Here is a 15,201-nt window from a genome sequence, read left to right on the forward strand (position 1 = left end):
ATCTTTTTAATACACACACAGAAAAAATTATAGGTAGTTTATTTTCAATTAACATGTTATAATTTTCTTTATTTTTTATTTAAACTAATTTTTATTTGTCTTAATTATCTCGTTTTTTGAAACTGTTTGAAAGTTCAGTGTAAACTTTTGATTAAATTTTTAATTAATTCAATTAAGTTTTTAATTGATTGAACAATTTATTCTGGCCTTCTTTTCTATTTTAGATTTATTTTTAATATTTCATTTTGAATTTTTGTGCTAGCAATATTTATAATTCTTAAATAGTCAATTAAATTTTAATCATATAATATTCATGTTTCTTGACAATTTATGAAACGCTTTATATTTTTAATTGTGACAATAAAGTGATAATTTTTGTAAATGTTGAACGCATTGTTTAAGGTCTAGTATTCATATAACGTTGTGCGTAATCGATTAATAATTTGATTGTTTTAATAACCATCTTAATTGATTTTTAAAAAATTCTCTTTCAAACCGTTTAATTTATTTGATTAATAAATTAATAAAAAATCTATTTAATATTTATTATATATTTAATTTATACAATTAATGAATTAATCAATGATAAATCTTGTCTCAATTATTGTGATTAATTGTTCTGATTAATTCGTTATTTGGAAAAAATATATATTTTTATTTTTTTTACAAATTTGGTAGTTGATATCATCAATTTGGTTATAGGTGCAAAACTTGCTTGATACAATTATAATTAAAACTCATTTTCAGTTTTTTCTGTGTCCGCACGGAATGAGCTAGACAGTAGTCATAACTATTTTAACTATTCGACATAAATAAGTCTTATATGATTCAAAATCTCTATACAAAATTTTTTATCGGTCCATAATTGACCCTTCCCCCTATATAGGGCCTCCTTCAGAAAACTAATTTATCGCACATTACTATGCGTTTATAAGAGCGCATTATATTTGCGGCATACGGTTTGATGATGGGTACATAACACTCTTAGGTCGGGTTTCTTAATACTCAGTTAAACTAGGCTTAACTTGCTTGTTAGATTAAACTCAAAACAAATTTAGGCGGACTTTAACCGATAATTGTGTTTTTCTGTTATGGGTTTAAGTTCAGTTAACTTTGTTAGTATTGCCAGCTTTTCTAGTTGTTTTTTATCATTTAGCATCTTTAACTTTTAACTTTACACTTAAAGAAAAACGATAATTTTGGACATCTCTACTATCCATGAAAAGTTTATGGAAAGGGTATAGATTGCGATATGTTGAAATTTTTAGGGATAGCCAATAGGCTTTTCTTTCATTAATTTATCTACTAAGACTATCTGAAATTACATTAGTTCTTGCTCATATGAAATACTATGTAGATTTGGATTTTCAACGCTTTTTGAGTAGCAACTTTATAAGGTTTTATCAGAAGAAGAATCCTTTTTTTATATACAAATCATAATTATCGCTTTTATGTGGGAATTTTCTTAACAAAATTTGTAAAATTTTTAAACTGAAGTCTTGAAATTGACTGGTTTCCATTTATAACTATAATCCGAATAAGGTTTACGCTATCCAATAAGGATAAAAGCTCACATTTAAGCTAATATATGTAATTTTAAAAAGATTTATTTATATCACACGAAATAATTCTAGGATTATGGTAAATTATTTCAAAATTTTTTTCACAGTTAGACTGTAAAATCAAACTGTCGATTTAAGACAGTGTTAAAAATCTCAGACATCTCTAATCGTTGCAGAATATGGAAATTTCAAAATTCGAATTATATGAATGATATTAAACTTTCTAATAAAAATGACACATACTAGTACAATTTTCATTAACCCTAATTATTGGGTAACCCTTTTTGAAAATAAACCAAAAACTTTTTACTTAAAATATTAACACAGACTTAACATAAGTTTGTTAACATATGTTAAACATGAAAAAAAGAAACTTTGTAAACTAAAAGAAAAAAAAGATATAAATAATTTAAAACCTTTTTTCCACTTTACTTGTTAACCTAAAGTGTTTTTAATTGTTATTAACGAAAACCTGTATATATATTTGTAATATATTTTGTAGGTAAACTAAATAAGGATTTTAAACCTTTGAATATGCGTAACCATTCGTTAGTACTTAACCTTGCCACCGACATTGATGAGGGTTACTACATGTGTCAAGCAACAAATGATATTGGACCGGGTCTTAAGAAAATAATACGCATCAATGTCAATGGTAAGTATATAATTTTAATGTAATACCTAAGATACACACAAGCACGTAAAATAGGACATATTATGTAATACACATGCATTAGGTGTGTGTGTATTTGTTTTACAAATGTGGTAAAGGTAAATTTTAGCGTTAATTAAACAACAAAATTCACTTATTTATTGTTGTAGATACACACACACAAACACACAACAAGATTATATGATTATGTACTCGACCAACATTAAATTTAATTCCTTTGTTCTTTTTATCAAATTTTGCTGTTGATGATGACATCAATTCTATTGTATAGAACCAGCACGTTTTGAGCAAACATCACGCAACATCTCATCTCGACGAAATGATGCTGTCACACTCGACTGTCATGCCAAAGGTGATGAACCCATTAGTATCGCCTGGACACACAACAATGCCCGCATTGATTTAAATAATTTCCGTTTTAGTATTGCGGAAATGAAAACCGAAAAGGGTGTTGACTCTCAGTTGACAATTTCACGTTCAGATCGTCATGATTCGGGCATCTATAAATGTATAGCCGAGAATCCCTATGGACGGGCGGAACATGTTATCTATCTGGCAGTACAGGAACGTCCTGATACTCCCTCAAACTTGGAGGTATTTGAAGTCGGTTCTCGTACTGTTAAACTATCATGGCGTCGTCCTTTCGATGGCAATTCACCGGTATTATCTTACTTGGTGCAATATCAACCATTAAAATATTTGCAATCGCATGCAGCTTTGGGTATTGCTGGCAGTGATTGGAATGGGCAGAATATTATAAATGTAACATTGCCATCGACAAGTATAAGTAAAAGGTAGGTGAAAAAGTAAACGTGGGTTGTTTGAGAAGTATTTAGTAAACAAACAAAAGTTTTATATTCGTTAAAAGTATTGTTCAATAAGTCTGTCCGATTATAATAAACTGTTAAAATTTGAAATTTGGTTTTTAGTTCTGAAATAGATGAAGAATTTAATCATACAAAATAGTTCTCAATAATTTAAAATAAATACATACAACAAATTAGCAATTAACCCCAATATATATATATATATGTCACTTTAATATATTTATTATCTTATCTACCAGATTTTTTCGTTTTTATATAACATTTTATCACAGACATTTATTTTTTCTTTTCCTCTTAACCATAAAATATTTCACTCAGTTATGACAGTGACTTACGTGAAAGTGCCATCGTTGCTGGTTTAACACCAGCCACAACATTCTTGATTCGCATGCAGGCCATTAATGAAATCGAACGCAGTTCATATACCGAACCGATTGTGTTGAAGACACAAGAAGAAGCACCCACCGAAGCACCCTCTAATGTTCAAGTACAAACAGGAGGTGAAAGTGAATTGATTGTCACTTGGCAGGTAATTTTCGTTTACATTTTTGTTTGTGTTTCATTTTGTGTATCAAGGATAAAAAAATTGTTTAAATGAAATACATTTGCAATTGACATTTATTGCATTTGCAAAAAGGTGTCGCCAGAAATTTTAAAATTAATTTTTAAAAGGTATTTTTTATGGTGCAGAGAGAAAAAATCTTTGTAAAAGTAATACTGAAATTAAGTTTTTGTTGGTTTTCTTCTGAAACAGAATTGCAGATAAGTGGGTGTTTATTGAAGTATAGACAGAGTTTTAAATATTTTTAAAAGTAAGGAAATGTTTGGTACTTGGTAACTACCGAACTATATATCGACCTAAGCAGCTTACCAATTAACTAATGAAGCAACCAACCAATGTAATAAACATCCAACCAACAAATCACTAACTAACTAACTAACTAACTAACTAACTATCTAACTATCTAACTATCTAACTATCTCACTATCTAACTAACTAACTAACTAACTAACTAACTAGCTAACTAGCTAACTAGCTAACTAGCTAACTAACTAACTAACTAACTAACTAACTATCTAACTATCTAACTATCTAACTAACTAACTAACTAACTAACTAACTATCTAACTAACTAACTAACTAACTAACTAACTAACTAACTAACTAACTAACTAACTAACTAACTAACTAACTAACTAGCTAACTAACTAGCTAACTAACTAACTAACTAACTAACTAACTATCTAACTAACTGCATAACTGATTAACTAAGTAACTAACTGCATAACTGATTAACTAAGTAACTAACTAACTAACTAACTAACTAACTAACATCACATTTCAATTTTGTGTGAAATTTTGATTTGATGTGAAAGCTAGAAAAGAAAAAAAGATACATTTGTAAGTACATATATAACACATGATTAGTAGGACTTCTTTCATGTAATCCAGTCGATATGCCGTGGTCACTGAAAAGTACATTGTTAGGTGACTAATTACAATTAAAGATCTAACTAAATGAATTGTCCTAACTCAATGAATTCTTTAATGGAGTTTTACTAAAAATTATTGAAAAGTTCTAAATTGAAGTATACATCTCCTGCAAAAACTCTTAATGCGTTGTACTTCCATAACTACTTACATTTCAATGACTACTATTTACCGTTTTCATTACATAGACATAGTTAAGTAATGACTTATATATAATGTGTTATAGAAGTACTTTATTTTCGGGTTATTTCCGAAATTCTATATTAATTCATAATAAAATAATTTTCAATTATTGAATTTTTTGTTAGTTTTCCAAATTGATTTCAAATATTTTTTATAATGTTCGACAGTTTGTTAAAAAAAATTTTTCTGTAAATAACATTTTAATATGTTGGGGTAAATTCAAAAGGATTCTTTAAATGTTTCATACTATACGCGTAATGGGAATAAGTTAAAATGTTTGAAAATATTATTGTATTTGAATCTGAAGTCCTCTAGTCATTAAAATTGTAAAAAATTAAATAATAATTTTTGAAGCTTACTAATTAAAAAATATGTTTGTATTTATCATTCTTACCCCCATTATCTAAATGCCTGTTATATTTTATCGTAAAGTTAAATTGACAGTTTCTTACAAAAATTATTTTAGCCAGCAGAATATCTACCGGTTAAACGATAACCGGAGTTGGTGTTAACGGGGGTTAAAAATATTAAACGTTTTGGAGCATTTTCGCATTTATACCTACCATCATTAATTTTGAAACAAAAAATTTTTGTGTTTCCACACTTTTACATTTAAAATCAAAACTTGATTTCGTTTAATAAAACCTATTTATAATGACTTCTTGAAGACCCTATTTATAATGACTTTTTGAAGACTCTATTTATAATGACTTCTTGAAGTCCTATTTGTAATGACTTCTTAAAGTCCCTATTTGTATTGAATTCTTTAAGTCCCTATTTGTAAGCGAGCGTGGTAAGTACTTTTTTAACTCAATATTTGTAAGCGAGCATAGAAGTACTTGCCTCCAATGACATTAGCGTAATAAAATAATGACTTACAATGCTAATGAAGAAGTAGTGAAAAACGGCTTTTTGGCTTTTTAACTCATTACTTTTAAATGTAAGTTTTACATGCGTTCTACATGCGTATACTGAATTATTAATATATTCCCATGTATACAATTTTGTATAAAATTTGCTAAAAATATAAACCACTAATTAGCTGAGAATTCCAAGAATCGCATTAGCAACTTTGTACTTAAAAAATGCCAAAACGTAAATAAATAAATAAACAAGTTTAAAACCAAATAAAAAAACTGAATAATTTATTTAGTTACCACACGAAATGGAAAAAACTCATTTACATTATGAACGGAGGGAAAATGTAATGAAAACTAAACCAAGGAAAAAAAAACATCAGAAACTTTTATAAAAAGTGAATTAGAAAAAAAAAACAGACATTAAACAAGTGTTATGAAACATCATTCATTCACTTGAGACAAGTACAATCTCTGTAACTATTTTTATACCACTACGGTTTATTTCACCTTATTTTACTGCACCCATACCTAGACAAAAAAAAAAAAAAAAAGAAAAAGCAAATAAACTTCTCTAATCGTAACCTTCTTTATATTCTTATAATACCATCAGATACCACCACGTGAATCTTGGAATGGTGAACTTATTGGCTACACCGTCAACTGCAGCGAAGAAAAGCAGAATATCAACTACATTAGTGTTGTCAATAATTCACTCAAGTCGGTGATTGTAAGTGGCTGGGCCACAACGAAGGCCACAATACGTGGATTGCGCAAATATACTAGATATGCTGTGACAGTACGAGCCTTAAATAGTTTTGGTTCCGGACCATGGAGCACACCCATCTTTGGCACCACTGCAGAGGGTGGTAAGTACTTTGTATTTGTACTTCTAACTAACTGGTGCAAAGTAATAATAATGATAATAAAATAGTATAAAGAAAATATAGAAATATAAGTTGAAAACAAAATTGAAGGAGGAAAAGAATGTTGGCAGACGGTGTCTGTTGAATGAACAGGTAACAGCTGTACAAATTGTTATCTTAATAACAACAAACATTAAAAATGCTTTTAGCGTGTTATGTTTATGGGTATGAGAGTGTATCTATCCAGTGGATGTATGTATGTTAGTTTATAGTATATTTAAGATGATGAACAGTGGTTTTCTTCGAAAGTAATTACAACAAAAAGGAGAGAAGGAAAGAGGAATAGAATTAAAAGGAACAAATATGAACATAAGTGACGATTTTCGGGCTGCGAAACTTCGCTTTTACGATTTGATTCCTTTCTCTTTAAAATTTTACTTGAATGCCGTTCATTGATTACAGTTACTATATCTTAAACCACTGTGAATAAGTAATAAAAAATAGTCTGTCTATTTTTTTTTCTAGGTTCTAAAATAATACATTTCTTATGCACTCTATACATAGAAATTTATATTTACGTATTAAAGTTTATAGTAAGTAAATATGAGTTTCAGCCATAAGGATTTACTTTAAACATTTTTATAGTTTTAGTTCTTGTTTTTTTGCAATAATGCTAAAAGCATAGCCGCCATAATCATGCACACAGATATATCTTACGCAATAGCAAATGAGAAAAAAATCATGTTGTACTTAACTTTTTTCCTGTATTAATTTTGTATCCTTTCTCTATTTCTTTTCCTAAATAAAAACAACAACAACATAATAGTGCCGGAAGCAGCACCGCAACATGTCAACTGTACAGCATTATCATCACAGAGTCTAAAAATATCATGGTTGGAGCCACCACTGCAATTTCATGGTGGCATAATTCAGGGCTATAAAATTTTATATCGACCGATTGTGAATCAAAGTGAGTTTGAGTGTTTGTTTGTTAGTTTTTATATTTCTTCGAAATACACACATACATATATAAATGAAAAGCAAATATTCAATGCATGTATAAGTATTTATATGTTTAAATTTTAAGGAATATTGTGATGTTAGAAATAACATAACGGATTTAGTTGTATAATCGGATTATGGATATTTTTTTTTTCAATTTTTAATTACCAATATCAGTTGTAAGTGTTTAATAACTATGTATGTAGCTAAAACGTATTTTTAATCCATTCCCTGTTTCAAATATAATCGTTTTTTATTCTACCATTTAAGTGGATAGTGCGTTTGTACTAATGTTTGTAACATTCAAAAATATTTGTCCTTGGGTGTAGGACCAAACAGCTAAGAACCACTTTCTGAGTCCGTCCGTCTGGCTGTTCATATTAACGTTGCGCGAACGCTACATGTCGCAATGTCTATGATTTTATGGTGAAATTTGGAACGTATGTATGTCTTGCGATAGGAACACTATTGAAATTAGTCGATTTCAGCCTTTTTACAATCGTATCCGTCAAACAAGACTCTTAGTTTCAAAAGTATGCCAAATTTTTTACTTCCTATTATTTTTGTAGACATAATAGAACATTATTTTACTGATAATGAACGGGAGCCCATACAAAGTGCCCTGGAAATTACTTTACGGTTAATAATTCACTTTTAGATACCAGTAGCTTAATGTAATTAGGTGAAAATTTCTTTCTGATTTCAATAACCTATGTCCGTCTGTCTGTCTGTCTGTCTGTCTGTCTGTCCATCCGTCAGTTCATCTGTCTGTCTGTCCATCCGTCAGTTCATCTGTCCTTCCGTCTGTCCGTCCGTTTGTCTGTGTATGCATGTAATTATTGTATGCACTTTTCTGTGGCACCAAGCGCGAAACCTACTGTAAATGGATTAATTCAGATGTAGTGAATTTAGAATCAAATAAAAAGAATATCCCTCCTATGATAAGCCTGTGTTATAATCATCACTTCTTCATGTCTTTTTCAGTACTTCCATGGATTAAATTCTACTTCTTTCTCGCTTCTTTGGAAGTTCTTTTGTTGCTGTTTCTTTAGGATCGGGCTTTATTTTATACTATTCTCTTCATTAAATGTCTTGATGGTCTATTATTCACTTATTAACACTAATATCACGATAAAATAATGCAAAAATAACTTTAATGTAAACTTTAATGCCTTCTGCAAAATTTAAAAAATAGATCCATATTTATCATTGCCCCTATATAGCCCTTCTTTTAGAAAATCATTTCATTTTGTCAAAAAATTACTGATATGTTGCGCAATTAAGGTAAACAACTACTTAAATGATAAAAAATAATTTTTTTATAATATTAACGAAAACTTCATTCATAATATGAAATACTATTTAATTAAAGTCATTTTACGAAAGCACGAGAATAATTTCCAATATATAAAAAAATATGTATGTTTTATTTCTAAAATTTTAATTATTTCATGGTGCAAAACCACGAGCCATTTCGTAAAAAGTACAAAATTGTTTGTGTATATTATGCATGGATTATGGTCATAAAAATATCGCAGATCTTTTACATACTACTCACTGGTATAGGGTATTATCATATGGTCCATGAACGTAGGTATGTTTTTCTTCTAAAATATGTTGAAAAAATATTAATAAAATACTAAAATTTTGTATATTCTTTTATTTGATTTGTTGGTTAGATCTTGGTTTGTCCATACAAATTAAACCTTTATTTTTCAATTTATGAATATTTTTAATTTTATTTATTTAATTGCTTCTACTAGTATTTGTTTTATTTGGTTTTATACCATTTGATGATAGTATTTTTCTTTCCTTGTAGTAGATAAACTAATAAATACTACTACAAGAGCACTTGTATACCAATAATAATTTTGAAATTGAACTTGCCTTTGTTAAATTGATTTTTTTTTTGTTTTCTGTGTTTTTTAATATATATTTTGGGGTTATTTATCGGTATTTTGTGTATTGGTTGTATGTTTATTTGGTGGTCCTTTTGTCTGATTTAAATGAAACCATAATGAATGTATAGTAGGACATGGCCGACCGTACGATACCCTACATAAGTGAGTAGCTTAATAATGTGGATTATTTGTTTTAAATAATAAAGAATTTAATTTGTTTTTTTTTTACATCAATTCCGGAATATTTCTATTTATTAAAAAAAGGATTATTCACAAAAGGGTTCATATGGGAGTAAGGGTAAATATGGACCTTTTTTTATAAATTTTATTAGAGGAATTTTGATGTAGACCTATCAAAATTATTTATAAAGAATTTAATCGTGTTATTAGTGTTTGTAAGTGAATTTTGATCTTCAAGTCACTTTCCGAAATGGAGTTTGTATAGGGGCTAGAGTCAGTGAGAGTGCCGAAGAGTATGTGACAAATTTTATCAAATTATCTTGAGAATTACTATCAGTAGTGTGCTCACATGTTTTACATGGACACACAGACGGACAGACGGACGGACATGGCTAATTTGGTTCAGAAAGTGATTTTAAACTTTTTGGTATACTTTAGGGTGGGTGTAGAACAAATATTTTTGGGTGTTACAAACATCAACCAAAACATAATACCCTACCCATTATAGTAGTGTAGGGTAAAAAAATACATATGTTTGTTCATTAGAGTGTCCCGATGAACAGCCTTTTTAGGAATATCATTTAAGAATACCACTCAATCGATACGTGATTGAAAATTTTGACCACAGTGTAATTTTTGAAAAATAAAATATTTTAGATCTTTTCGAAAGGGGTCTTACAAATTCCGTAATTTTGAGCTAACTACGGAAAAAATAATTATAAAAATTTTGTAAAATATCTTTGGTCTACAATATGATTTTGAGTGGATTGGAGAGTTTTAGCTCATACAAAAAAATAAAATAAAAATAGGCATCTAGTTTAGTCTATTTCAGATTTTTTACAATAAAAGTAGTTTTGCGACCAGAAATACATTAACAAAAATTTTAATTATTTCTCCCGCGAAAAGCTAAAAATTGCGAAATTTTTGACACCCAATTCGAAAAGTTTGCACAAAAATTTTTTTGAAGATATTATAATGAGATCATAATTTTCAATTACTTTAAGAAAACTGAGGATCTTTTCAAAAAAAATGTTTTTTTTAATTTTCTCGTGTTTAGTACACATCGTTTTAGAGGTATTCCTCTTAAAAAAGTGGTCTACGGGACAACCTAATGTACATGCTGTAATATTTCGCCCAACTTTTCAATTAATATATAGTCATTTCTATTTAATCTCTATATCTATGTGTTTGTCGGATTATTTCGAATTTTGGATTTGTGTGGTTATAATTGTGGTCATGTTTTTTTGTTCTTTTTGGATTATTTTTTCATTTTAAAATGTTTTTTCTGGTTATTGAAAATACAATTTAAATCAAATGTTTTCATCAGTTTAGGTTAAGCTGATATTGTGTAAATAAAATTTGTTAAGAGCAATGAACTTTGACTAGTAGTGATGAATTAAAAGAAAAGTTTTGAAGTGCAAATGTCTGATAAAGTTTGAAGCTTGTAAATTAAATATATATTTTTTGGATAAGGTGTTTATAGTATTTTTTCTGTCATTATATTAAGCTTATTAAACTGAAACTAAACTTTCTCTACAATAAATACGTTTTTGTATTCGAAGAAAAAACTTTTTCCAACTTTTTGCTTAAACATTAGCAAATATTTAAATTCTAAATCCCATAAAAGTACTAAAAAAAACAATAATAAACGTAGAAGATGAAATAACAACTAAAAGAAAATTAAAATTGCATTTGTGACTTCCCCTTTAATACACTTGAATTTGATTTTCTCTTGTTCTTTTTTGTATTCTTCTTTTTCTTCTTTTATTTGCTACACTTTGCAGTTGATTTTCCAGCTAAATTGGAAATAAAACGTACATCGAATCTGGAAACATTTTTACACACTCTGCACAAAGCAACCAATTACTCAATACGAGTACTGGCGTATACGGCCACGGGTGATGGTATCGCCAGTCAACCATTATATTGCCAAACAGAGGATGATGTACCCGATGCACCAGCCTCCATAAAAGCAGCTGCCTTAACAGCAGATTCCATTTTGATTTCGTGGCTGCCACCAAGAAATCGTAATGGCATTATAACACACTACACCGTCTATTCGAGAGAAGCAGGTCGAAAAGGACAAGCTAAGTGTAAGTATGATTTAAATTTTTAACACTTTTTACAATTTTGTGTGAAGCAACTATTTTCTTGAATTTATTTTTAAACTAAATAAATTTCATAATTTTTTTCTTGTAGTATTTAGTAGTTGTAGAGATATAAATTCCTATAGCTATGACAGAACGTTGTGGGTAGTAGAAATTTAAAAAAAAAAATATAAATGTTGATAGAAAAAGTTTCATTTTATTCCTTTAGATTTTTTTTGCAGTTTTTTTTCTTTTAGCTGTGAAAGAGTCATGAAAGGTGCAGTAATAAACTTCTTAACTTCAAGGTCTTATTTTTTTCTCCCATTTAAAGTCATCATCGTACGCAGCACATTTTTTTCTTTCTTCAACTTGTAGAAAATATATTTATATATACTTTTTTTCATCATTTTGATACTCTTAGTTTTATTAGCCAAACTTTTGGCTGTAGATTTCAAAATAAATAAAAGTTTTGGCATTTAATTTCAATTTAATGCTGTTTATGAGCTAGAGGGAGAAAAAAATATTACAAAAAGTATGCGTTTGAAAGAAAAAAAGTTTAGTTTTTGTTGAAATTTATTTTGTTGATAGACAAATGATTTGTCAGCATAATTAACAGATAATTTAAGTGAAATCTTAATTGTATTTTATAGTAGAAAAAGAAAAAGAGAAAACAAATGTTACGTTACTTAATGTCAAGGATGGGTGCTAAGGATAAAACAAAAAGTTTAAGGAAAAACTATTATTTAAGAATTGGGTTTGCCGATCGTTATATCATTTAATAATAAAAAATATCTATGGAGCTAATTTGAATCCAATAATTGGCCAATCCAAACAAAATTTCGCTGAATGATTTATAGATACACAAAACAGAGCTCAGAAACTAAGATTCCTGAACGTAATTCCTAAGAATCTTCTTATCAGTGTTATTCAGTAATGTTATTTCCGGAATAACACCAAGATACTTGAACCTAACTCCGACGAATGCCGGGCAGTGGCAATGAAAGTGCTCTAGAGTTCCAATTTCCTCTCCACATGCTCTACAAACGTCTGAATCAATTTTGCATAGATATGCTTGTATATGTGTCTCCTCAGAATACGTAATATTGAGGAGATTTTTCGTCTTGCTCTCATCAGGGTCACACCATAGAATCTTCGTGGTTCTACCTACTGTTTCATTGTTCCAAGAGGCCTTATGGGATTCTCTTACCCATATTTTTAGTTCAGCTTTTGTTACGTCGAATGGTTTATCTTTTGTAAGTTCAACTGCCTTAAGCTCCCTTCCCTTTTAAAGATTTTACATTCGCCCTTTCGTTACCGACTACTGCCATATGGTACCCAAATCATGTGAACCTTATCTCTGAGAGAGTATTCTTTTAAAGCTATCTTACAATCCAATACGGTCTAAGATTTAGTTCTATCACCTGATATCGCCCTAATTGCTGTCGGTAAATTAGCGCCATATGTATTCTAATCCAGTTTATGTATTCCGTTACTGATCGTACTTCTGCCTGGAAGCTTGTGTTATGATTTGGTAAACGGTGGTAATTTCTGCCTTCAACAAAGAACAACAGCCCCACTTTATCTCCTAATTTAAAGCCATCCGTGTAAGAATGGTTTCCTACTTATATTTGCTCTAATGTTCCGCTTGACCAAGTCATTCTATCTGGGATTAGCGTTTTCAAAGTTTTCGACTTATTCTGTGTCTGGTATACAATCAGGCACATACGATAATTCTTTATAACATTTTAATTTGTCCAGTATACACTGATGATGTGTCCTATAACCACGTTTGGCCACTTCGTCTAAAGTTCGACTGTAAGAGCCGCCTTATATCTAAAATATGTATGTCTTAGCGATCTTGAAAGTGGCATGATCATGAAATATGATTAAAAAATTTCTATGTATATTTTACTAAGAAGTAGGGGTGATCATTCATGAACACATCGAAATATTAGTCACAGATCCACATAAGTATATATATTCTAGGTCTTTATAAAATTCTAAGACGATCTAAACATGTCTGTCTGTGTGTTAAAAGCACGATAGATTCGGTAAGGAAAAAGCTAGGGAGTTGAAATTTTACAGGTAAGGTTTGCTTGATATTGAAAATGGGCAATATTGGTCCATGTTTTCATGCATGGCATCAATAAAAGTGGCCCTTTTCAAAAGCTGTTTTAGTCACAACTGAAATAAGTTTCATGTAAATTCTCTCGTCAAAATTTTATAAGGATCGGTCTATAAATGAATCTACGGCTCCTATAAGGTCACCTCCAAAAAATTACTTCAACTCCTATTACAGCCTTAAGAATAAGAGTCTAGGATTAAAATTCCTTTATATAATTCAGAATTTTATTTTTTTGAAATTTTTAGAAATAATACATAACATTTTAATATAATTTCACAAAATGATTGCTCTTAGGAATCTTATGTTAAAAAAACTCACATTTATAGACAATTTATTAACAATGACAAATTAAATCCCTAGTTCTTATAAATTTAATCCATTTGTTTTCTACAATTTTCATTATATTAAAATGGAAAAAAACAAAAACAAACATAAACTCCCTCAATCTATATAAATACATCTATATGTATATCGCTTGGTGCAATAAATGAATGATACTGATACATTATTCCAGCTCATATGGTTCGTGTCGATGAATCTGGTTATCCGGTTACATATGAGGCACGTGGTTTGGCTGAAAATCAAATGTATGAATTTTGGGTTTCTGCTTCAACATCTGTGGGCGAAGGAGAGCCAACATCTGTGGTGGCACAAGCCACAAATACACGTGGTAAGTTGAAAATTGAATTTCAATTCAATTTTATTTTTATTGTAATTGTAAATGTGTATGTATGAATAAGTATGAGTGTATCTGTATAATTTGCTCACTTTTGTTGTTTTGTTGTTTTTTTGTTTTTGTTTTTTTTTTTAATTTTTTATACATATTTTATACTGTCCATTCATTTAGTATTACAGATTAAATATATAAATATACACACATTCACACACAAAACAGATGGACAGACATATCGACAATTTCATCCAGTATTTAATTTATACCATTACAAATGTGAAAATGTAGATTGAAATTTACTCGCATATATACATACATACACACTTACATATATACTTATATATGTTTGTTTGTATTTAGTTACAAGTATTGTTGTTATTTTTGTTGGTTGTTTTGTTGTATTGTATAATTTATTTCCATTTAATTAATTGGCAATACTAGTACTAATTTTTGTATTATTATTGCCACATTTACATTTTCCATTTATTATTCTATTTTATTATTTCAACTTAATTTTTTATTAGTAAAATCTTTTGTTCTTCTCGATTTGAAAGGGAGAGTATGGATTTTTAATCTAAATTTATTTTAATGTTTGGCAGGGAAAAGATATAAAGATTTTATGTTGATAAAAATAAAACACTTTAATAGTTCAGAGTATAGTATTAAGTAGAGGATTATTTCTCTTTAGCGTTAAAATATGTTTATTGATTGAATGAATAAGTATAATACATATTTGAAACTTAAATGTCGGGATATAAATAACGAGAACGATT

The 15,201-nt window shown here is 29.0% G+C and overlaps 1 protein-coding gene across 3 annotated transcripts in view; it reads left to right on the forward strand.

The window, feature by feature from the left end:
• The window catches only part of LOC111679347 (Down syndrome cell adhesion molecule-like protein Dscam2), a 113,480-nt gene that overhangs the window by 85,220 nt on the left and 13,059 nt on the right, over window positions 1-15,201 (forward strand). For all 3 annotated transcript variants that reach the window (XM_046948978.1, XM_046948980.1, XM_046948981.1), the window contains exons 18-24: window positions 2,065-2,217; window positions 2,507-3,029; window positions 3,381-3,591; window positions 6,208-6,463; window positions 7,287-7,430; window positions 11,328-11,636; window positions 14,270-14,425. In XM_046948978.1, coding sequence (XP_046804934.1) covers window positions 2,065-2,217; window positions 2,507-3,029; window positions 3,381-3,591; window positions 6,208-6,463; window positions 7,287-7,430; window positions 11,328-11,636; window positions 14,270-14,425 — 1,752 coding nt within the window. The remainder of the gene's footprint in view (window positions 1-2,064; window positions 2,218-2,506; window positions 3,030-3,380; window positions 3,592-6,207; window positions 6,464-7,286; window positions 7,431-11,327; window positions 11,637-14,269; window positions 14,426-15,201) is intronic.

This window comes from Lucilia cuprina, chromosome 4 (assembly GCF_022045245.1).
Source record: "Lucilia cuprina isolate Lc7/37 chromosome 4, ASM2204524v1, whole genome shotgun sequence".
NCBI lineage: Eukaryota > Metazoa > Arthropoda > Insecta > Diptera > Calliphoridae > Lucilia > Lucilia cuprina.